General features: G+C 40.4%; 1 protein-coding gene across 1 annotated transcript; it reads right to left on the bottom strand.

Annotated features, from left to right (window-relative positions):
• Positions 1-13,271: 13,271 nt before the first annotated feature.
• LOC131963832 (platelet-derived growth factor subunit A-like) lies at positions 13,272-25,209 on the bottom strand. Its single transcript, XM_059328390.1, has 6 exons — positions 24,230-25,209; positions 23,859-23,955; positions 19,585-19,692; positions 19,166-19,359; positions 15,341-15,467; positions 13,272-13,968 (listed from the first exon to the last, which is right to left on the bottom strand). Exons 1-6 carry the CDS (start codon positions 24,290-24,292, stop codon positions 13,958-13,960), a joined length of 600 nt encoding a protein of 199 aa, XP_059184373.1. The 5' UTR covers positions 24,293-25,209; the 3' UTR covers positions 13,272-13,957.
• Positions 25,210-25,805: the final 596 nt, after the last annotated feature.

The following is a 25,805-nucleotide window of genomic DNA, read 5'->3' as shown; positions in this document are numbered from 1 at the left end:
CTTAACCATTAGAGTTTTTTTGCTTTTATTACATTCTGACCAGCTGACCAAGAGCTACACCATGTTTTTAGATGATAAAAACAAAATATCAACTCTCCTTTTTTCTCTTGACCACCGTCTTCACTGCCCCTCTCCCCTCTCTCCTCCTCCCTCTCTCTCTCTACACCCTGCAGGCATGAACACACTTTATGACTGTTCCTCAGAAGTCTCCTGGCCTTAATCCTCCCTGAGCTTAGGAGACAGAGAGACACTTTGCTCCTCACTTCCCCGCTGTTTGATCCCACATATTGTGCGCCTCTGGTCGGCAGGGAAGAAAAGGGCAGGGCTGGGTGAGAGTGCAAGGTGGAGAGAGAAAGAAAGAGAGAGATGTAGGGCGGAGGGGACTAAGAAAAAAGAAGACTGTGACTTTGCCAATATGAAAAAAAGAAATACATTTACCGTTGCCAGGGTGGATATCTGTAGTTTTTGAAGTCAGGGATGATTCAACTCAATCCCCGGATTGAAGTTTTGATGCCGTTATTATGTATCGTGATGAGAGAGGGATGAAGAACAGAAGGAGAGGGGGAGGAGGACGAGGCATGTGTGATATGAATTCCTGTTGGGGAGGACAGCCATATCAAAGCCAGTTGGCAAATGTGATTTGTGGGGGAACCTGCAAAATATTCATAAAGAACGATATCTCTGCATGAGAGAGGTAGCACTTTGATCTCGGCGAGGAGTGGCTGACAAGATGCCCACAAGATGTTACAAATCAAAGAGGAGGGAAAGAGGGAGGTGGAGAGATTTCATATTTTCCTCAAAATGTTTTGATGTCTTTGTCTGAAGCATGTCTGAAATTCTTGCCTCATCATGCCAGAAGAGAAATGAGAAATTTGATGGGAGAAGGGAAGAGTCCTGATGAAAGCCATTCAAAAGTAGGAAAAAACCAACAGTGTGCATGCAGTGTTGTGGACATTGGGAGCATGATTGGTGATTTTTCTTTCTTTGTCCAGGAAAGACAATACTGAACCCCCTCTGGTGAGAGCATCTTGAAGGAATCCCGGTCCCAGTGGAAGGCAAGCTGGCACCTGACGGCTGGACAAAGCCGAGGTCAGGAGGTTGTGAGTCAAAGGTCAGGAGCGGAGGCCTGATGTGGAAGCACAAGAAAAAGCCAGTGAATCACCTTATATTATTTTGTCTTCTTCTTATTAACTGTCTCGCTCTTTGGGAGGCAGGAGAGAGCAACTGTTTCTTTCTTTTTGGGTGAAAAGGGTTTTGGCTGATGGATGAATTCAGTTGCATGTTTGCCTCTCATTTTCTGACTCTTGTATGTTCTCATTTACATCAATTCACTCAGTTTTGGATGAGACAAACAGTCTTGCTGGTTTCAAGAAATATGTATAATGCCTAGTGCATATCATTATGTCAAGATGATGGCTCTAGCATTTAGTTAATTCAAGAATATATTTCAACATATTGAATCAAGAAGAAAATGCACTTGTTATTAGTTAGAATACACTAACTCTAAGGTATTTGTGGGTTCATAGAGATTTGATATTTTTTACTTGTTTTGAAAAGTCTTGACAAGCCAAATTTTCTTGTTCCATTGGCAGATAATTTTGCAATTTTTAAGCAAAATACACCTATTTTTTGTACTTTTTTTCATGTTTTTGAAAGCTGGCTTTTTGCAGTTTTAATGAGACAAACAGTCTTCAGGCATAGCAGATCTGTGAGGCAGACCTAGCGTCATCATACCAAAATGCTCACAATGATAATGCTAACATGCTGATGTTTGGCAGGTTTAACTTTTGCTGTTTGACCATTTTAGTTTGGCGTGTTAGCATCAGTGTTGGGCAGTAACCCATTACAGAAATACTATTACTTCCCCCAGGTAAGTAAAGTAAAAAAAATACTAATATAACTTCAGTAATAATATTAGTGACCCCCAAAACAAATAACTTGCTACAAACTTACTTTTACTATTTTCTCATATGTGTATAGGAGCTCAGAGCTCCAGGGTTTTCAATCCGAGGCAGAGGCGAAGAGACGGAAGAGGACATTGACGGAGGAAGCTAAGAAGAGAAAGAAGAGAGCGTAACAGAGTTAGAGGCCATCATACAAGAGTAAATCTCAGACTGCTTTTAGAGAACTTCATGGAATAAAAGCCTGCAAGACAGACACTGATGTAGCTTGTTGCTGGTGGACTCGTAGGTAATATTAGCTGCCTTTTTTTCATTATTGCACTTGCTTGTTTGACTGTGTTAGCAAGGCTGTTGAGTTGCATGTGAACAGCTGTTCCTATTTTTGACAGAGGTGCAAGTAGGTGAATTGCACCATGAAACTGTATGGCTGCCCAATTGCAAAACTACCAATTTTTCATGATGTTGCTTAAAGTTTTAACTTGCAACTGTATTAAACTGAACTGACTAAACTGAAAAAATAGTCCCTTAAATATGTACTATTTACTTGTGTTTGAGCAAGTGTTGCTTAAAACTAGTGTGCTGGTGTCTCAGGGAAAGTGTTTAGTGTTTTGTAATGAAATTATACATTGAGACTCATTAGTAAAGAGTTACATCTTCAGCACTTTGTGTGAAGCTGACTCAAATGAAACGTTAGTGTCCATGAAAAGAAGGAACATCTTGTATGTGGTTCGCTGATGTTTTTGGACAGTTTATGAAGAACAATAGACCTCTTTGTGTAAGTTTTAAGACACAGACAACACTTGAAGGATGAGTTTGTTGTTGGTTTTGATCTGCTTTGGGGGATTTCTTCAAAATGAGAAGAATTCAGAAAATGTCTTGTGCTATAAATATCCAGACTTGGGATCAAAACATAAAATTAAAAAAAATGTCCCTGGGAGACTTTTATCCTTAAATGACCACCACTGAGTAAAACTTTTCTTGTAGAAAGTAAAGGGTCATTTCCAAAAAAAATAAATGTTTCTGTGTGTCAACAGAATGAAGATGAACATCAACAGAGACACAAAGTGTTTCTTACATGTTGTCACGCTACATTGAAATCAACACGTGGTTCTACCAGTGTAGCAAAAAGAGCTCTGCACTTCACATTCAGGGAACTGAAAAGGATGGTTTATTGGTAATAAAGAGGGGAGTCATTGTGGTCTCCGATGGATCACTGCGTGGCATCTCTCTGAAGTCAGACCCCCTTTATGCCGCCTTGAATGAAGCACATTTACTTGTTTTAGTCATGTGACAGTCATTTATGTCTTTTATGTTAGTTGCATGTCTTACACAGTCAACAGAAGTCAGGCTGCTGTAGCTGTGGGACTTCTCACCCTTCCTCCAAACAGTTCTTTAGTACTGATGTGTTTTAAGAAAAAAATTGAATGAATACACGTTGCGTTCTTGGTTTCCTTTGAAGATCAAATTCTTAATCTAAGTGGGATTAACCAGGTTAAATAAAATGATTAACTCGCCTGTTAGTGGTGTGGCAAATCATCAAACTGTCAGACTGCAGACTCTCTCTCTGCTGATCCATTCACTGAAGCATGTGCCTGCTCTCTTAATGTTCATTCAATGATAAAGCCAGATTTACTATCAGCCCACTGGGCCCCATCTACCCCTGGCCCTGTATCCACCTCTCTGTGAGCCCCTTTTCCTCTTTCAGCCTATTGATGTCTTTCTTTCTTCAGTTTTAGTATCTGCTCAGAGAGCTCCATAATTCAAAGGAGCTCAATTCAGAAGTGAAAAAAGGCGAGCCCTCCTACAGGAGCATTAACATACGGAGCAACAGTTACATCTCTAAAGGAAACACTTCAACACAACATTGGGAGGGCATTATAACCAATAGCTGTGGTAAACTGACATCTTTAAAATGAGTAAAATGTTACATGTCTTATAAAGAGTTGATGGTGTATAATGCTAAAGTTGTTAAATATGCAGCAGTTGATTTTATTGACCACTTTGGGGCAGCTTACAAGCTGTAAACCAAAAGTGTAGATGTGGGGAACATGTCAGGTGAGGTTTGGAAATAGTTCACAGCGGAGTCGATTTAAACTGAGTAACACATTATTATTATTATGGAAGAATAACATAACGGCCAAGCTAATGTGCTCAGAATGCCAGATCTACCATGCTGATCTTCAGTGCCAGACTCATTCTTTGTTTAATGTGCTTATATTTTCAAATTAGCAACAAACCAAAGGGCAGCCTCCGGCCTGAAAAGTGAAGCCAATGCAGAAGTGACTTAAACCTGCATTCCTTCTAATGGCCAGCAGGGGGAGACTCCGCTTGTTGCAAGAATAAGTGTAATTGTACAGATTTCTATGAGAAAATTATCCCTTTTCTTACTATTTTCTTTTTCCTCAGTCAACATTTGAATGAGTTGAAATTATGGCCTAAATTGTTAGTTTCAAGTCTTCATTAATAAGGCATGATTTTCATTTTGTGACTTATGGTCCCATTTAAAGTAAAATAGACAATAAAGCAGGTGACAAGTTGCTACCACAGGCACTGTGTGTTTTCATCTTAAAACTTTGTTCCTTTCCTCATGTGTTTTTAGTTCATCAAAGCATGAAAATGCCACTCTAAGGAATCAGCTGTTCATTTTGAAGTTCAAATGTAACATGCTCACCAACTCCTCCTCCTCCCCGGCTCCGACCTCTTGTCCAAATATGGTCACTGCTCCAAAAAACAAGGTGTCGATGGCCAAAACCTTTATGGACCAAAAAAACAGCAGTGGACGGCTCCTCTCTCTCTGTTGCAGGACGGAGAGATTCAAAAGATCCTTCTCTCCTACAGCCATCAGGCTGTCTCATTTTAACAGAGATTCTACCAGACTAACAGAATTTCCCCTCGGGGATAAATAAAGTAATTTTGATTGATTTGAAAGTCCTAATGCAATAGTAATGCAATACAGCCACAAAGTCCAGCTCAGGCTGAGGATAATGTCATTCATTTAGCAGGAGTTGAACAAATAACATTGACCTGATGTTGGCGCTGTGTGAAAAAAAATCCCTGAAAGAAACCCCAAAGTCATTAAAGTGCATTCCAAAGAGGACTTGAATTTCTATACCAAATTTCATGACAATTCATCTGATATTAATTGAGACATTTCACTAAAAACACAAATATCACCCTTGTGGTGGCACTAAAAGAAAAGTCAGGAAATGCATAACATCATTAGGCTTCATCCTCTGGGAACCACCAACATCTGTATGAAATTCAAATTTACTTTCTAAAAAATTCCCTTACAATCACCCAACTTGGCATTTGATTATGATCTTCGCATTGCGTGACTGCCTGAATTTTTGCTTTTTTGTTAATGTTTAAAATGTCAACTAAACACCAGCTAATGTGTCTTGAGTGCAACTTGAGCACGCCACTATCTTCTGCGGCTTCCATTTTTCAAACTTCCTGTCAACTTTGTGTCTCCCACTCACCATAATTCCCAAGATGATCATCTCTTGAGCCTCACAGTTTACAAACTGACCTCATTCCTGCATGCAACTCCAGCTAATCCTCTTGTTGAAGCCGCAAATGGATTTCATGAATCTGGATCTTTTGTTTTTTTTTATTTTTATTTTTTTATTTTATAGTGATTCCTTCCTTTTGCTTTTACTCATGAATAAACAGTAAATCACAAATCAGCTGGAAGAAATTAAGTTCTCTTATAATGTCTCTCCTTTTCTTCAAAAAAAGATGAAAAGAAGTGAATGAGCAAATTTGATCATTTCTATTTTTACTCTTTTAATTTAATAGCTGAAATGTTATTTAATTTTAATTTAATTTATTTTTCATTTTTTGAGGAAAACAGGAGTACACTTATTCTCTTTTCTGTGTTATGTAAAAGTACAAAAAAACAAAAAAAATGTCTAATTAGGTCAGTTTTTTTTTTACTAAGACTGATGTAATAACAGTATGTAATAGTTGGAAATAATACATATGTGAACTACAAATGGCAGGGATCTGAAAGCTGTCGGTCTCGCATGTACAGCAATATTCATCGACAAAAAATATATAAATATTCCAAAGGAGATAAATGTGATTTTTCATGCTCTCCTCTGGTATCACAATGACTCTTAATGGCTTTGTGGTAAATGAGAACGCACAACAGAGGGATTAAAGAGAGAGAGAACATGCTTGACTGACATAAAAATAACTACGATAGACTTTGCTTACAGCTACATGTGACATGAGGCTTAATCTCCACGCACAGCTCCTGCAAAATAGGTTAGAGGGAAGTGTCACAGCTCTGGGCAGCTTATTTGGAGGATGTTATAATGTGATATAACTTCATGATGTCTAATATGTGTGATATTATATTAGCTGGGTGGGTTCATACACACCTTTATCCTTTAACAATCCAACACCCTTCTTCAGTGAGTTCACCAAAAAGTACTTAACCCCTCCTGAGCTCATTCCCTATCTCTTTTTTTTTATTTCCCTGTTCAGCCACGCTGCTGCTTTTCTCTTTTTGTCTCCACAAACAGTCATCGGCTGCAGCAGCAGGCCTTTCGCTCAGCACGGCTAAAGACAATGGTGGAGCTGCAGGAGATGGAGACGACGAGGAGGGGGTTTATTTTGTTGAGTGATTTGGAGTGCTTGACAGCAGGGCGGCTTTTTTTTGTTGTGTTTGTGTGTGTGTGGAAGAGGCTTATAACTTTAAAAAGCTGCGCTGAAGTCAAACAGTGAATAGCAGAGCAGGAGGTGTGTGGTTAAGTGGTGGAGGGTGTTTTAAGGAACACTTGATAGCGATCAGGCAGCTGTTTCCCCTGAGGCTGCAGTGAGATGAGACCTGCAGCAGCCAGAACCTGGTTAATGTTTCATGTAGGGACAAACACAAGGTCAAAATCACGCCAAATTAATTAATTAATTAGCCTGGCTCTGTCTATTTTGTTGAAAATGCTCACCTGACCTATGTAGCACAAGCATAAAGTTGAAAAATCAAGGTGCTTTTTTAACATTAAAGCTGTGTTCTCATGTAAGGATTCATGATTTTTTTTCCATATCATTTGCAGCACTTTCATTTGATATCCAGGCAAGTATGAGGCGAAAACTGCAGTTTTGAGCACATATGTGACATGTGCCCGCAACACATTGTTGACATGTGACGACGACTGTTGTAAGTTAAGTTGTAAGTAATTTTAACAGGAAATAATACAACTAATTACAATAACATCCTGAAACATGTTCTAGTAGAAACCCAAAATATAGGTAAGGGGCCTGAAAATGAGCACACTATGGCTCTAACTGGATGCTGTAAAGATGTTGCAGTGAATTTCAAATAAAACCTACATACTTATATGTATACAACCCTGATTGATGGGCACATGGAGATACATTTTACTGGAAATATTTGATTTGTAGATTCTGCTGCTTTTTCTTCACTCATCTTTTATTTTTCATCACTCTTATCAGGACTTTTTCTTTCTTTCTATCATCTACATCTTAACATTAAAAGGTGCAAATGCTGTTAAAAAGATGAGGGCAGATGTGCTCTCTAGAACATCAAAGCACATCATAAGCACGTTTAAAGTTTAAAACTGTTTGAGCAACAGGTGATCTTTAGCAGCTCCACCAGTGTCAAATACTAGTTGCTAACAGTTCATGTATTATGACTTTTTAACAAAGGGGATCCAGTGCAGTGGTTGTTAAACTTTGCATTTGCTGCTTGGGAACTCATCCTGTTATGTAATTTTTCAGCTCCAAACTGACAGCTTCTGTCTGCCTCTCCTGAGCTGAAAACACCTTCACACTCGTGCAGCCCATCTGGCTCCATAATGCTGCATCACGTGAGAACAAGGAATTCCTTCAAATACAATTAATTTGGCTTTAAAGTCAAAGTGAAAATGGATTGAATAAATAAAAACATTTTAAAAAACTGTTGTCCAATCAAACAGCACACATTTAAACACATGGGGAAGATAAAAAAATTCAAATTTAGCCCCGAAAAAAAAAGGAATATCCACATTTTTATCCTTTTTTGATACAATTTGAATGCAGGACTTTTCTAACAGCCACATTTCCTTAAGTGAAAGTATTGCAGAGTATTTATTCCACTGCTCACAAACTGGATATGATGAATATTTAAAGATTACCATCATGGGATAGCAGGTAATACCTTGAGATGTCAGAATCAGCTTTTTCTAGCTCCCACCTCTTCCTCTCTTTTTCTCTGAATGTGAAGTTTTTAATTTCGGACACATCACCATTCACTGGAAAAAAACATCTAACCTCTGCACATGGCTCCGGCACCAAAACATCAGCCTCGACCCAACAGCAGTAAATCTTCATCCAGTGATGCCAAACCTCAGCGTTCTCCGTCCCTGCTGTATCCAGTGGTGGGAACAGGCCTGATGGTGGGAGGTGGACATGTTTATCTGGTAAGATGAGTGTTCATAAAGCAGCTCTGTCCGACACATGGAAAGGAGGAGATCAGGGAGGAGAAGAGATAAAAAACACTGTTTACTTTTAATCAAGTCTGATTTTGACACCACTGCAGTAAAGACGGACATTGAGTCTGATAATGACGTTATGCAAGGCCAACGCTGACCTTAAATGCAAATACTGGACGCTGGCCATTTGTGCTGTCCACTGCTGATATGATGAAGATTCCTCCCAGACTCCAGTTACAGTAGACTTTGTCCCAACACCTCCTTTTCAAAGGGTCACCCTGCATTTGTATGAGTGGTCATGGGAAAACAAGTCCACAGGGGAATGGGACGCCATGTGGAGCCTGCAGACATCTGCAGAAGCCAGTGAAGGAGCAGATCCAATCCACACATAATGTGACCATTAGCTCCCAATAGACTCATTATATACTGCAGACTGGAGGCTGTTATTGGTGTTACATAACTGCAGACAAGAGTCTACAGCCATGCTAGCAGGCTTTACTTGGGATTTAAGCTAAATGCTAACAGGCTCACAATGACAACTCTAACATGCAGCTGATAAGTAGATTTTCCATGTTCACCATATTAGTTTAGTGTGTTAACATGCGCTAATTAGCACAAAACACAAAGTACAGTCAGCTGAGGCATTTGGAATTAGGTGTAAGCAAAGACTGTAAAAAAAATAATGGAGGAAGTCAACATGATGTCTCCCATTGGTATGTTAACTTCAATTTTAAAGCCTCGAGTTGGCCATTTGGCCATTTCTATATTGGTTTACCATATTGTTTTTATGCTGCCAGTGCATATACAGAAGTTATTATAGATCCCACTGCATTTCCAAACAAGACCTGCCCTATGACACAATTGGTCAGTGTAAAAAGTGTATGGAGGAACACTTTCTCAACTGACTGGTTAGCTCAGGTTGGAAGTTGTGGAACTATCAAACCCGGGCCGTGGGTTTGACATCGTGCTGTGTGGTGGAGAAACTCATGTTTTGTTAAATTCAGTGTGGATTGGTGGGAAAATGGTAAAGGTTGTTGATTGATTGGTTAGTTAGCAAAACTAACGGCTGACAGTAGATTTAGGGTTAACTTATCATTACACAGGGCTTAATGTTGGTTTAATCACAGTTAATAAACAACTTCCTATGAACGCTACAGTTGCATTTTGCTACCTTCTTCTAAAGGTGACAAAAAGAACCAATGCAGTGTGTTATGCAGGATGTAATTGGCACTGCACTGATCAATCCTAGCATCACAGTCAAGACAATATGTCTGCAGCTAATACTAGCGCTACGTAGAGGCTAGTTAGGCTAGCAAGGGGCATCTGTTACTCAAAATGAATGGGAAACTCCTTGCAACCAATGTTGTCGCCCCTGCTGGCTATTAGAAAGAAGCTAGCATCTTTTAAAGTAACAAATAGAAGATTTTCATTTTGGGTAAAAAAAAAAAATTTTGACCATGTTCCTGTATGTCTGGTTACTACCAGTCAGTAACAGTGAACAGACAGTTAAACAATAACTCATCAATAAGTGTCCATTATCAGGAATTGATGGACACCCCGCAGCCAATCAGAATTGAGTATTCACCCAGACCATGGTATAATGTGTTACAAGACAAGGAGAGGAAGCAAATCCTTCAATGTGGGAAGCGAGAACCTCAGATTTTTACATGAAAAATGACAAAAAGATATATTTGATTTAAGATGAAGAGAGTTATGGCCACTGTCTTAGATCAGTCACAATTGCTCAAACAATCTGTTGTTATCCATATGGACACTAAGCAGGGTCAAGTCAAGAAAGGAACTTGAGCTAAAGGTTAAGAGGAAGAAAGCCCATGACATCCTGCAGCAGCAAAGGAACCCAGAGATATTTATCCAGAGTAACCTGCTGAACCAGAGTCAGATACTTTCAGCTTCTCAGTGCTGAGTGTAGGAATACTGAGGTTTGGCAATCTGATCTGAGATCTGATGCTTGAGGGGGCGAGCACGACTTCCATCACATTATATCAGGTTGTACTTGACCTGCAGGCGTTCAGCATTTTAGCTAGCATGTTGTTAATCTGCTTAACTGAGCTTTAGAGAGATGGAGTCTCTCTCTCTCTGTTTCACACACACAACCGCACTCTCATGTTTTCTCTCACACAAAGACACTGTGTGTCACACACACACACACACACACACTATCTCTCTGTACACCATCCTGTCTGTTTTCATTTCCTCTCTCTCACCTTTCAGACCCTGTTACACACAGTCTTATCCCCATCTGTCTCTTCTTTCTCTTTGTTCCCTCGAACACAAACAGCTGTTTTTCTTTACTTTACATCCACCATACCTTCTCTTTTTTATGTTTACATGTTAGATATTTTGCGGCATATACTGACATCTGCAGATTTGACTGATTGGAAGCAAAAACCAAAGCTTTTTTATTAAGTCTCCATGCACAGTGTCGTCTTTGTGCAGCTCAAATAGAACCACTCAATTATGAATTTTATGTATTTACACCAACTCCCCACTCTGGTTACAGCGTTGGCCAATGTCTACACATGGTTTACACCAACTCCTCCAAGAGCAAAATGCCAGCGAAGTGAGCTACGCAAAGCGACCTCAAGCTCGGATGAAGTCACCCGACTGTCTGCCCCGTCTGCTTTTTCACTGCCACAACCAACAAACATTTGTTTTGTCCTCTGCTTGTTGTAAATGCAGTCAGCTGTTGAAGCATGTCCTTTGAAACATAAAGGGCTGTTTGAGATGGCTGCAAGCTGCGTGGAACCGCAGCATTGCAGGTTTGTGGGGCTGGAATGGCTTCATGGCTACACGGTTCGGCTCCATGGCTTCACCACCACAAAAACAAACCCTACAATTTTCTCTTTATTTTGCTGTTTACTAATTGGCTGCCTTCCTACAACCACAGTAGTTGTTACATAAAGATCATTTTACTGTTGCAGAATGAAACAAAGCAGTAATGGTTCTGATGTTGTAACTGTAGCCAAAGTTTATCATTGAGTATTTACTTCTGAATGGTGATGACTCCTTAAAGGGGAAATGTTTGAAAGCTTAGAAGCATATAATCCTAATACTCCTTTGTCTGAAGCATCAGGAATAAATCCAGCCGACCTTTTTTAAAAGCACACAAGCATAGAAACCCGGTTACAACTGTTCATACTGGCAATTTATTCAAAACTACTAATGGGCTGGCACTGGAGGAAAAGTCTGAAGATCACCAAAGTCCTTAGGATTCTTCTTCTTCTCCTCTGGGGATGTACAACATTTCATGGCAATCCACCAAACAGTTGTTGAAATTTTTGAATCTGGACCAAAGAGGTGGAGCCACTATCAACCTGACACTGTTATGCATACAGTGAGGCTAAAAACTGCTTTTAAATGTTTCCTTTCATGTCAAATGGGTTATTTAAGCTCTATTAATTGTGTCAATGATCCCTATTTGACTATAACTAACTTAAAATATATATATATATATATACACTTGCTAGTCAACAGTAACAATATGACAGGAACTATTTAAGCAATTGTGCATGATTTGACTTTGTCTGTTGTTCACAATTTTAAATTGAAAATCAATCAAAAATCTTTAAAGTTTAATCACCAAAATCAAAGTATTGACGATTGAAATAATAAAATAATAAAATATTGGCGATATAAATAAATGTATTTAGATTTGACAATGGCATGGGATGTGGGTTATGGTATGAAAAGTAAGTTTTTGTTACCCATGTTTTTAAAAATTTTTTTGAAAATATGAATGACATTCTTAGGGTAAAAACACAATCAACTGTTGACCTTTACTAACTAAGACTGGGTCACTGGATTGTCTAACAATTGCATAGCCTTCAGTTCTGAGAAAAAGAAGAAGTTTGAATTGAAAATTGAATCAAATCACAACCTTAAAATTAATTCAAATGTAGATTTTGAAGATCAAGGCACCCCTATGTGAAGGGGCTAAAAAAGATCTGCATAAAAGTCAGTTTTCATCATACACTGATGTATTTGGGTCTGCCCACCACATCATCAACATTCACCACCACGTATTGATTTTCTATGTGTTTTTGACTTTTCAAAAAGGGAAAAATCCAATTTTACTGTATAGTTGCATGTAGTAAATTGATTCACTCAGCCGCTTATTGCCCTTCTTTATCAGTCCACAAATAAGACAAGAATTAGCTATAAAACCCCAGGGGCCCTCCGCAGCACTTACCGACCCGAGAAGATAACTTAACCAAGAGTGCGGACCACAGCTCCTGAGACAGACCTTTAGTTAGATGCTGCAGCAACTTGAATCCAGCCAGTGGAAACCCCAGGGCCAGGGGTCACAGTGGCCAGCAGCAGCGATGGGTCCAACCTGTGTTAACTGCAGCAACATAAAGCTTGCTGATCTGGATCAGACCCCCGGTGCTGGCTGAATTCAAGCTGCAGATTACAGTAGCTTACTGAAGGTCTGTCCCCCAGAAATAGCATCTTATTCTGTGGGAAACACCGCATGAACCTTTCGTGTGTTGTTTTTGTAAAAAGTGAGGGAGAATCAGACAGAAAGGATTCCTCTTCACACACAAACACTGATGAGAATGGACATTGGGCGAGCAGCTGACGGATGTGTGGTGTTTTGGTATGAGGTCACCGTCTCCTCCGAGCCATCCAGCGTTTGTCATGGGATGATGTCACCCCTGAAAACATTTACCTTCCTCTTTACTCAGTCAATTGTCATTTCCTCAGTTTCAGTTTTCAGTTTGAAATAACAGCAGAAGCTCTGTGACAACACTGAAAAAATCTCCTGCTAACTGTCATTACAGCATACACTATCTCTGGTAGAAAGGTTTTATGCGTGTGTGCTACTCTCAGTTACAAATTCACAGGGGTTTTAGCTTCAGCATTATGATCCTCCAGATAATCTCTCTCTCACACACAGAAGCCTGTTCAGTTCCTCTTCCACGTTTAGATATTTTAAATCCTTCAGTCGCTCTGATAAGCATTTTGTGAGAAACCAGTTTCTATAAAAGCTGTTTCCTGATCACCGGGCTCGCTTTGTTTTCATATAAATAGTTTATTAGTATCAGTAACATGTCAGGAGAGTTTTATTCACTCCATTCTTTAAGCAGATAACATACCAGAAATACAAACAGACAGCAATAGAAAATGAGAGGTTACAAAAATAAGAGGATATACGTGCACATGTGCGTGTGAGTGTTTTGCTGAGTAAATCTTGAAGTACAAAAAACCTAATCCTGCTCACTGTTTCTAGAAATGATTCCACCCAGTTTATAATCCGAGACGCTGAGCGGTTTAAAATCCGGTGGAGGAACAAGACGCAGACAATAAGTCCTTCGATATCCCAGAATCCACCTCACCTCAGCATCTAATCGCTTCCTTTCTCCATCGAGGAATCACAGTCCGTTTCTCGTTCTGGCAGCTTGTTGCTCTCAGTTTTTTTAACAAACCTTTCAAAGTAAAGTTAGAGTTCATACAAGTCAGTTATCCTCCATTAAACCTCCAAAAGGTCCAAATACACTCCATCAAACCTTTCAGTCACTTGATGGCAGGTGGTGTGGTGGAGATGTTAGTGGCTGAAAGTTCAGGTCGTCCTCCTCTTGTCCTCCATCCGTCCATCTCTTTTCACCTGATGCCTGTTGGGAGAAAAAGTCGAGTGAAGACGATGAAAATCAAACTCATCTGTCAACATATTTCCTTTTCAAACCAAAAACGAAATATTTATGCTGTTTCATACAAAACCTGAGACATGACTGCTGAACTGTAACCATTCTGAGTTTAATTTTACTTTCTTCTGTGGCCAATTGTTGTTGAAGCCTTCTCTCTATTTATTTTTTCATTAATTGTTTTATTTAACATTGTTGGAAATGCAGCCGTTCATCTTTTGTCTCTGGACAGAGTCACAAAGTAATTAACAATCATTGTAAGCGACACTCACCTCAAACATTTTCTTAGAATACTGCTGCATAATTTATACTCTTCAACAGAGAACAGAAAGGTTAAATGACTAATTCAATTTCCATTTACTCACATGCTGTATATAATGATTTTTTTCAGGTTATTCACAATTTCAAGCAGTTTTCATGGATGGAATTAAAATATATAGGTAGGAGTGTTGAAGTGACTATTATGTAAGTCTGTCAGACTTTACAATGGTTCATTCAGTGTTTTGTGGTCAATTAGAATGAATTTCTTGTCTTTGTGCATATAAGATCTCTCTCTCTAAGTAGTAACTTTGTGCTGCTGAAACTTTTATTTTAATCTGAGGACTTTCAGTTATCCTGCTTGTTTAAAGTAATTTGGAAAAGTTACTTGGTCTGTCATCGGGACCAAAAAATATGAAACATCAAATTTATGTAACAAGATGCATGTTTGCATTCAGCTGATATCATTGTGACTTGCAGGAAGTCTCTGAGTAGGTGTGTCAGCAGGAAGTCACATGGCTGCTGTGGGGACTGACCCTGGGACCGCTTGATTACAGGATACTCTAACTGCAAGCCCTCCAGTGTATGCAAACTGATCTACTGATATTCATCAAGTAATTCAATTCAACACACACACACACACACACACACACACACACACACACACACACACACACAAATTACAATTTATGAATCCATCTCTCTATCCATCATCTCTTGAAACTGAAAAAAAAGGATTTATCAGTTCTACTGTCTGTAGTTGGCTCTAGTTCTGAAGGAGGATTTGGATAAACGGGAGTGGGGTTAGGGAGGATGTGTGAGTGTCTATGTGTTTTTTTTTTAATATGTGTGTGTGTGTTTGTTTTTGGTGTGTGAGGGGGTGTTGCCCTGAGGGAGGACTAATTCAAGGAGGGAGGAAAGACACAGTAAATACCTCAGATCTCTTATCAGCTCCTTTTGGTGTCAGTAGACACATTCAGACAGGAGCGGCCTTCACATGAGAAATGAGCCAATGCGCGCGAGCGTGCACACACACACACACACACACACACACATGCACAGATACACACCGCTGTCTGCTCACCATTGTCTGTGTCTGAGTTTGGGCTGATGTGCCGTTTGTTGGTGCACATGCACTCCAGGTGATCCTCCAGCCTCACCTGCACCTCCCTCAGCTTGGGCCGCCGCCGCACATACTCCACCTTCGCCACCTGGAGAAAGAGAGAAAAGGAGAGAGAGAGAGAGAGAGAGAGAGAGAGGATAGGGAAAGCCTTAATATGAAAAATGATCAAAATTGAATTTAGTAAAGTAAAGTCTGGATTTTTTTAGAGCAACAGTATAAGAATGGCCTGAACATTGCGTTTGTCTGCTGATTTGATTGACTGCTAAAAAACTGCAAGAAAATGATTATGGGAGCCAATGCAGAGCAACATTTCAAATAGAAAAGTGCTGTAAATGTGTCGTACAAGTACTAGAGACAAAATGCCTTTCTAAAGCCTCTTATCCTCTAATGACAGCCTTGTCTCTGCTGTAGCTGTGTAAACACACAGGTGTGTCTGCGTGGATGAATGGAGCTCTAACACTGCCAGCAGAACTGATTTCACTGACACTAAGTGAAGCATTTATGCAGGTTCGTGTCAACGCTCATCACACCTGCTGCTGACACTGACTGTCTGAGCCTGGTTACTGAAACACACACACACACACACACACACACACACACACAATCAGATGTATAAACAAAAATTCATGAGCATGTGTATCAACACATCCAGCATAGTGTAAACATACAAAAACAATGAGACACAAGCTGATCCTGGTGCAGCTCCAGGTCTGATTGCACAAGTATCTCTGCTTCAAGTCTGAACAGACTCAGAGAGCAGCAAGTGCGGACTTTACATCAGCAACCTCAGGAGGTTCAGCTTAGGTGAGGAGCTGTGCTGCTCAAGCACCCGTCAGGTCAGGATTTACCTTTCACAACAGGGTGCTAAAAGAGGGAGCCAAGACAAGCTTAAAATGTGTTTTTATACTGCTGATTTACTTTTCAAAATACTTTTGGTTTCAGGGGAAATGTATGTGCTGCCTGGATTACATTCAGTGACAACATTTGTCCAGATGGTTTTTCGTACAAAGGCTTCTGACACTGGAGACCAAACATAATTGGGGTGGCATTATCATTCTGCACCCCTCAAGCATACGGTCAACATAAGAAAGCTACATTGGTTTTGGTTAATTAGTGACTTTTCTGATAGCTTGGCATCTGGTATTGCTGCATGTAGCTTTTTAAGGAACAGTTACCAAAACAATGTAACACTCAACACTATGGTTACCACTTTTAAATTGTTGATGTGATCACACTAGTTTGCACCGTCAGTTGTACTTGTGAAATCCGTCTGTGCATCATTAAATAAATAAATCAGAATTGTTACTTTTTAATCACTTAATAATTGCCACGTGGGTGGAGAGCAGGACTTTAAATCTTGATGTTGGGCACTGTAGTGGATGACTGTATTTTCCATCAGCTCAACACTGCACTTCCTTGGATCGTGAGCGATACACCTGCCATGACATGTCTGCGTCCCGTGGCAATGTTGGGGTTTTTTTATTTGGAAAAATAGAGAAAATAGAGCAGATGTTTACTATCTCTGCAAAGCAAATACTTTCAGTTTATAATTGCAGCATCCGGCTACAACCAAATAAGACTATCATTATTTAAGGAACTTTGGTGCTGATATGTGACAGTGGGCAGATAATCAAATCGGTTTGCAGTCCTTGCATGCACAACATCGGTAACACTGACTCCCACAGATTGTAAACATAGCCACAGGTGATGGTCGGGGTTCCCTTCAGGCTCAGCTCATTCATCACCACAACTGTCCAGTGCAACACCCACATCACTGCCAACACCTGCTGATCATACGCTCCATTTATGGAACTCTTTCATTTAAGGCAGCATCTTGCTCCATAACTGAAGGGTCAATCCATTATTTACCACCACCACAACAGCCTTAAACAGATTTAAATGTGCTGACTGTGTTTCTCTCGCACACTTGAGGTCACAGCCTGGTATGACAGTAATGAGGTTATAATGCTTATGTTATCTTCCCTTCTCTCTCTCTCTCTCTCTCTCTCTCTCTCTCTCTCTCTCTCTCTCTCTTGCTGTGTCTCGCACATGGACATACCACCTAAACTTCAGCCGTGCCATTTCCCCTCCGGCTGTGTGTGAGTGCATCTTGCACTCGTGACCGTTTACCCTCTGAACGCTGGATCTCAGCACATGTGAGTGACTTTATTTTTGATTTCCTCTGTAAGCTGACAAAGGACGGGTCCTTTCATCTCAGATTGGGTATCAGCAGGCCAAAGCACAGAGAATCAAATTCCCTCTCTCCTTCTCTTCTTCAGCTTTTTATCTCCTGACCTCTGGCAACACACACTAATACTGCACTCATCTTCATTTCTCCATCTTTCACGCTCTGAATTTGTTTTTGAACATTTTTTATCCTGCATGTAGGCCCAGTGTTTTGTCTTAACACAGCTATTACCAAATAGGGATGTGAACACTGTATCCACATATTAACCTGTTCAATTAACATGCAACATACTGTACACACACACACACACACACACTTATATTCACACAGTAAATATCAATATGAAGTTAATAATGTTGTTCGCATGGTTTAATAGTGCATCTCAGGTCCCTTTGCTGTGTGCCGAGCTACACACAGACATTCACACACACACACACACACACACACACACACACACTTTGGGTCAGCTCCCAGTTGGCAGCTTGTGACTGCGAACCAATTGGGGTTTACTGAGTATTATTTCCAGCTCTGGCAGAGATCAAAAGGGAAACTATTATGTTCTTGAACTAACTCTCTGCCAGACTCTCAATCAACAACACACACACACACTCACACAATCACACACTCACACAATGGTCAAGCTGTGGAGATTAATTGTTTTTGGCAGGTGTGGAGTGTATACCTCCAGTAAGTGGTTGTGTGTTTACATGCTCTGTACCATCATTAGTTTTGTGTGTGTGTCCATGGTCGGAGCCACTAAAAGACAAATAACAGAAGCCTTTCACAAAATGTTTGTAGAGTGATTACTGGTGTTTACAACAAACTTGCCAACACATGGGAATTTTGACAATGAAAGTTTAGAAAGTAACATTCTTGCCTCTTCTATTGGCTTTTTGTTTGTTTTTGTTTAGCATTTTTTGTATTACAGTTGAAGTGCAAAGCCTCCATCTATATCACTGGATTCATTCATTTCACAAAAATATCTGCACTTGGATTTATGCTGGAAGTGGACAGGGCTTTTACCGCAGGTTGCTAAAATTATCTATTCTGTTGGACGGTCTGTTATATAAAACGAGAAAGCAATTGTCAAAATCTGGCCCGTAACATTAATAACCATAATTGTTTTTTTATGCATGCAATTTAATTAGATCCGGATGGAATAAAGTTAAAATATCTATTTAAAGGTTAGAAAGCTATTGACAAAACTCAAAGGCCTTTATGCATCCACTTGTGAGGCGATCCCTAACTTCAGCTTGGCATTGATAATTCTGAAGTGCACAAAGAACTTAATTCACCTTTAATTCACCACTTTTTCCCTCTAGATTCTAAACAACTGATATATTTGTGCTGGTGTGTGCGGTAGAGTGGCCTGTAGTATTAGCTGGAAGATGTGTTTGAGACTTGGGTTTGTTACATTACACCAGTTTTCTTATCTTTTTTAGTCCAACAAATAAACAAAAATAAACTGTAGACAATTAAGTAGCACGGTGATGGTTCAGGAGCAAGTTCAGGAGCAAGTCTTGTCTAAAACATCAATTTCCATGTGTGAAGATACACTTTCATACCTAATGTACAGTAGCAACATGTACGTTTTGTACCTTGACTGTGCGGTGGTGTTTGCGGGCCGCTTGGCATCTCATGTTGCTGGTGTTGCAGCAGCCGGTGCAACGTTTCACCTCGACGCAGGGCGGCCAGATGATAAAGTTGGCTGAGGTGGGATCCACCTGGCTCCTGGGGATCTCATAGATTGTTGTACGCACCTTACACGATGCCGGCAAGGCCTCTTCCACCACTGCAGGGGAATGAAAAAAATCACAGAAAACAGATTACAGAAAACATAGCATGACAGAGCACTTAGACCCAAATATTGCATTACCGCTTTTAACCACCCATTGGTATTGGAGTCCTAGTGATTACATGAATAAACCAAATTTTATTTCATATTTATAGAATTTTTGTTTACATTTCATCTGTGTTTATCTGTGTGTGTGTGTGTGTGTGTGTGTGTGTGTCTCACCAGTGCTCCTCCTGCGTCTGGTGTGTGTGTGTGCTTTCTTCAGGTCGGGGAAGCTGTGAGAAAAGTCCTTGTGGTAGCTATGTTTGGTCTCCTCGATCACCTCGTTCTCTGGATAGAGACAAAACAACACATGCACATTCAGATGTCACATGTTCTTGTCTCACTGTTATCAACACCATTCATAAATATTCCCAGATCCCAGTCAAACTCACTAACACACCGTTTTGAAGGATAAAGCACATGTAAGCGGTTTGTCTGGCTATTTTCTCATTAGACCGGTTTGCTCATGTGTCCAAATTTTATTGTCCAAGAGGGTCATGGGGAACATCTGAGGACAAAGTATAACAACTTATTTTTAAAATAAAAAATCATGTAAATATGCCCATTGACTGTGAAGATACCTTTATACAGATCAATGTGTAAGTGAAGACGAAGAAGTATAACTTTCAAGACATCTTGACCAACTGACCCATAAAACACAGAAAAGTGGGAGAAACAAGTTGTTGATTACAGACATCTTTATCAGGTCAGTCCTGATCAGAGCACAAGCTTAACCAAGTTATTCTAACTAAATTATGATGTTTATATCTGCCAACGGGTGACTGAGTTCTCTGCTTGTAAATGTATCCAGTGAGAAACACAGTGTGTACCAGATACATTTTAAATCAAATTCATGTTTAAACACGTATACACATTCTGCATCAGGAGTTTAATCTGGGGTCACTCGTGGGTCGTCAGAACTCAGCAGCTGAGGAAATGTTGTTTCGTTCAGCCAAAAGTTTAAACACTTCATAAAAACAAGGACAGTAATCTGCTGACACCAAGTCACAAGCCAAACTGACCTTCTTTCTGAGTACACGTGTGGCTGGCTGAGCTTTTAGTTTATCCACGTGGTTGGATGTTGTCTTTTTACGCTAAGAACGTTTGTACAAAGTGTTGTCCATCTACGTTGAGTGTGAAAGCAGAGCGAAAAGTCAGATGTCATAAAGAGTGGTAAGTGACGTGATAATCGCATGACGACTGCACCTTCAAACAATCTCTCATGGAAAAAAATTCACAGCATTACACTTTGAAGTAACACAAAAGGTTGTGTCAAGAGGAAGAGAAAGAAGTTTAAACCCTCCTTATTCTTTCACCTCGACACAGACAACCAACCCTAATGTGAAGTGGGTATAAAACTATTTGAAGTTCTGACAAGTACTTCTGATAAAGTATACTGTTGCCTTGATGCTCGACTCTGCACCACAGCTATCTGTACTGCTATACATATAGATACATATGGAGAAATGTTGATCTGAGGCCAGTTTATCTCCGGCTCATTGATAGTGTGAGAGAAAAATGTTGAAATTAGTTTATCCTTCTGCTGATTGTAGCCAATGGTGAGATTACTAAACTGCTGTTATGCTAACACACCTTTCATTCTGAATATTATTGGTACATACAAAGCAGAGTCAACTTTACATTAACAACATTATTGCCGCCAAGGAGATGTTTGTCTTGCAATGAAGTGAAGCAACAGACAAAATAAAATACATATATACCATATATACTCAAACTACCAAACAAGCTCATATGAAATAATGTTTCTTTGGCTCAATACATCAAGCCATCATTATCCTACAAACTAAGGCATCAATGGTCATCACCAACATCACCCACTTGTAATATGTGGAAGATAATAAATTGACTTATCCTGAGCAGTGAACAGGTTGATAGTGGCCTTCAAGATGTAGCCAAACTACAAATGTTTCTCTTAAATTGTGGGAACTCACCTTCCATCTGAAAGCAGAAACCAACCATTTGCGGGTAAGAGTTAGGACTTATAGGAGAATGAATGTATGTATGTGCATGCATTTATTTCATAGCATCATAAAAGAAGTGTATTTTATACAATGAACTGTAGAGTGCGGTTTCAAGCAACCGTTCCTAACAAGGTTTTGATACTGAGCTCTGCCTGTGTGTGTGTGTGTGTGTGTATCATGAGATGCTATAAAAGTCAATCAAGCGTTTCAGGTAACCACAGACTTGTTCAGAGCCAATGCATTCTGAGTTTGTGTGTGTGTGTGTGAGTGTCTGTGTGTGTGTAAGAGCGGGGGTTAAAACGAGAAAGATTCCCAATAATCAGCATGAATGATGTCTGAGTAGGAGTGCTTTAATTTGATTCTGAATACCAAACCTCACACGTCTTTGTGTGTGTGTGTGTGTGTGTGTGTATGTGTGTGTGTGTTTGCACCCATCACTCTCTCCTGCATGCAGAGCTCCCTGTCATGTGTGTGTGCAAGCAGTCACGCACACACGCACGCCTATATCCACAATGTGCTTCTAAAACACAACAAAGTCCACCTCCGACATCTCTCTCTCTCTCTCTCTCTCTCCGTCTGTGCCTCTTGCTCTCTCTCACCCTGACATGCAGGAATTTGAGCATGAATTATACATAGCAACGCAGCAGCCTTCAAGCGGGCCCTGCTCTCAGACCAATAATGGGCAGCATGACAACAGCATAATGAAGTGAGCCACTTGACCCCCACCGAGCCAGGGAGCCGTCACACTCGGCATTTGCATCTCAATGATGCCAGGATTAATGGTGGCACCGCTCGGAGCAGCAGACACTAAAAAATGAATCAACTATTTTTCACAGGCAACGTGAAGTTCAGAGCAGAAGGAAGTTTGGGTGGCAGGAATTTAGAGTTTTACTCGAGGCGTAGATGCAATCACTCCTGTTTTATGCTGCAGTTATTTCCTCCTGTCTCACCTCACTGATTCAGGATGTGCTGATTTATTACCTGCATAATGAGAACTGGCATCTACTGTGTTTATTGAAGGTGAATATTGGCGGTATTCAAAGTTATAGCTACTTATGCAACATGGACATTTTTTAGGTGTTTTTAAAAGAGCAAAAACTCTTGTTGCAAATTACAGTTGCAGAATAAATTAAACTGCTGCAATACTGTATTCAATTGAATGTAGGTCAAAAAAGATTTGCAAATCATTGCATTCTTTTTTCTCACATTTTTGGAATCAGAGTTGCAATGTGTACATTGATATGGAAACTTTTAGTACATTTAAATGATACTTGTATTTTTGGTTTTCTTCTAGAACATGTTTACAGGCTTTATTGTTAAAAAAGGTAGTTCTCCTGTTGGTAGTGGAGACACTCATGAGATGGGGGGTGGTTTATTCTAATGAGCCTGCACGTGAGATAGGAATGGGAGTCAGATCTGAATATTTTGATTAATTCCATGTTTTCTGATTTAGGTAGCCCACACAAACCTGACTGGGTTGTCTGATGTCACAGTTTGTGGGCTTGTAAATACTGCAGATAAGCTAATGTAAAGGCAAACACAAAGTAAAACTGTTCCATTACACTTACACTTTGAAGGACTTGCAAGAAGCAGTTTTAAAAAGGGAGGGTCAAAATTTATGAAGCAGAAGACTATCCTGACTTTTAGTCCTAAGCTCCATGAAAACTACAGTTCCCATAATGCAACTGTCTCTTCATGAGCCCTTTTAAACTCCACACTCTGCAGTCTTAACTACACAGGCTTCCCATTTCAAACTTCAGTCTATCAGCCCAAGGTGCCATCACTGTGACATCATCCCTATTTTCAGACTTGACAAAGCTGCTCCAGAGCCACAGCAGACCCTATACAACTGTTTTCACAGGCTTCGATGTACTTAACATGACCAGTAAACTAATTCTGACGTGTTAAATTGGTGCAATGCCCCTTTAAACAAACATTTCCTGGCTCCTGGTTGACCATTGGCAGTGGCTGATAAGCACAAAGTTAACTCTCTGTCTCAGAGTTCATGGACGGTGTAAAGAGCAAGACTGGGCCCTGGTCTCCTAGCAACATCCCGTGAGGCATTCAAGTAATGAGAGGAGAGGACAGCATCCTCTTACTGTGCATTGAACCAGATGCAACTAATACCTCATTTCAGAGTCTTTTAAGGCTCAGACAGAGAGGGGAGCTGCAGCCTGGAGTGGCACATGTGAGCCTCTGGTGGCTGATGTTTAAAACCCACTAAGGATACTTTAAGCCTGCAGGGACATCTGTATTTGTTCTGTTAATAAAATAAGATTGACACAAACACTGGTCCTCATTTCAGAAGTTCACATGCATTTTATCCTCATAATAATCATTTACCCTTAAACACAGATGAGCAGGATTGTATGTATTATGGTGCTCATATAACAAATATTATTTTCCACTTTGTAAGGCTCAATAATCCAGTTTGCGAGAGTGAGAGAGTTGTATTATAATGAAGGGCTTTACCTACGGAGTCTATCTCTAGCAGCCGCTGGAGGTCGCTGATGCTGCGGATCTCGCTGCGGGAGAGGCGCTCCAACAGCTCCCGGGGGAGAGGAGACTCCTGTGAGGAGAAAGTCAGTCGTGAGCCGCTTTGCTGGCGACAAATAAATACAAAGCTGCCCCTGTTGGTACGTAAACGGCGCAGAATCATGCAAGCATACAAATCCGCAAACTTAATGCCAGCTAACTTGTGCCAAAGGAAAGTTGTGCGTAATTACGCATGGTAAAATCTGTTTCATGTACCGCAGTTATCTTTTTTTTTTATTATTATTTCTGCACAAGCTGCAACAAATGTTTAGCAAGTAACAACCATAGCACACTACCGCGCGGCTTACCTCAGCAGCGGTGCGTAACAGGCAGAGGCAGCCGACGAGGAGGTGGTATACCGTAGCTCTCATCTCCTCTCAGATCCGCTGCAGAGGCACCAGGACGAGGCGAAAGTCCACTGCAGGAGCCGGGCTGTCGCTCCCTGTTCTCGGGAGCCCAGAAACATCCCTCGGGAGAACTAGCCACCAGCACGACCTCACTGAAAGAGCGCGTCTAAAACTTGAGATGGCGTTTAAATTCGAAATGAAGTGATTAGAATTAGGAGTAGAGTCCCGCTCATGCATTCAGTGGGAGTCACTGCAGGTGATTTCCAAAATATAAGTGACCGCAATGCACGCTGGCTGAGGGGGAAAACTCATACAGCCTTTTGTCCAGTCTGAAGCATCAAAGCTCATCAAATAATCAAACCTGATTGAGGTAAAGTTGATGTCCAGCAGCTCTTCCTTTTGGCATCAAACGAACCGGAGTCCAATGGAAATATGAAAGCCTTTCTTTTACATTCACACATCCAATAATATCCATCATTTTGTCCTCAGTAAAATCCGTTCAAAATCACTTTTGTGCGTCCTGCAGCGGTTGAACATCGTGGCACTTTAGGTGGGGGGCAAATCATTCAAATTTTTACAATATTTTAAAAGGAAAACTGCAAAAATAACCAGTTCTGTCCTGAATGAAATGAGGAAAAGTATAATGGCACCAACGAACGAATTAAGAAAAAAAAACGGTCCGATCTACGGCTCGGAGGAGTTTGATGCCAGTTCCCAGCGGTCCTGTGATCTCCGGGGTGAATGAAGTCGGGATGCTTTCAGTCACAGGATATAGCCATGCGCGCCCCCGAGATACTAAACTGCGAGCGCGCTTTGCACATTGCAAACTCAGGCTGTAAACTACTGCAAAGAATCGTTTATTTCGAAGTGTCACAACTGTGTCACAACTTCAGAAAAATTATTCCTGAGCAGTTCACTGTCATGTGAAAGTTATTGAGATAAATGTAGCCAACATATCAAAGTCACTCAGGATGTAAGTTTGATTTTTTTTAAGGATTTATGTTCATTGTTATTTAATCTTTGCTGTCAATGACAACTTTAATTCAAATATGGATTTTCAAATGTGTTACGGGTAGACAGCAGTGAAAGACTGAGGCCTCTGAGATAATTAACTGTCTTTTTGGAGGCTAATTTCTAACCTACCTGTGAATCAGTTGCTCTGAAAGTCAGCAGTCCCACTTCTTTAAAGGCTCCCCCTAACCTAGCTGTGTGTCAGTGAGTGGGACAGATCAGTGACCATGTCAGTGTTTAATTGTGTGTAATAAAGCTCATTAATGAGTGTCCAGACCACAGACTGGCTGTCTAGGGGAGAGGGAGAAAAACAGAGCACCAATTCCCACCCTTTTCAAGCACAGGTGTAATTTGAAAATGTTGGCCTGATGTTGATGCTATAAGCAAGGTCAAAGGTTAAGCATACTGAAATTAAACATTTGAAAGAGCTTCACTTGGTATATGCTGGCAGGAATATATGAAATAGAGTAGAAAAAGAAAGGATGAATATAAAACAGATTCAGTGTTGCTTTGGCCTAAGACACAA

The sequence above is a fragment of the Centropristis striata genome, chromosome 1 (genome assembly GCF_030273125.1).
Source record: "Centropristis striata isolate RG_2023a ecotype Rhode Island chromosome 1, C.striata_1.0, whole genome shotgun sequence".
NCBI lineage: Eukaryota > Metazoa > Chordata > Actinopteri > Perciformes > Serranidae > Centropristis > Centropristis striata.
This window is presented reverse-complemented; position numbering and strand designations above follow the sequence as displayed.

Bases quoted from the DNA above. Each gene is read 5' to 3' on its own strand.
- LOC131963832 (XM_059328390.1), bottom strand. From the start codon at position 24,292: ATGAGAGCTACGGTATACCACCTCCTCGTCGGCTGCCTCTGCCTGTTA. The intron at 19,693-23,858 runs GTAAAGCCCTTC...GTCTCTATCCAG, and splicing joins GCTAGAGATAGACTCCGTAG to AGAACGAGGTGATCGAGGAG. The intron at 15,468-19,165 runs GTACAAAACGTA...CTCTTTCTCCAG, and splicing joins AACACCACCGCACAGTCAAG to GTGGCGAAGGTGGAGTATGT.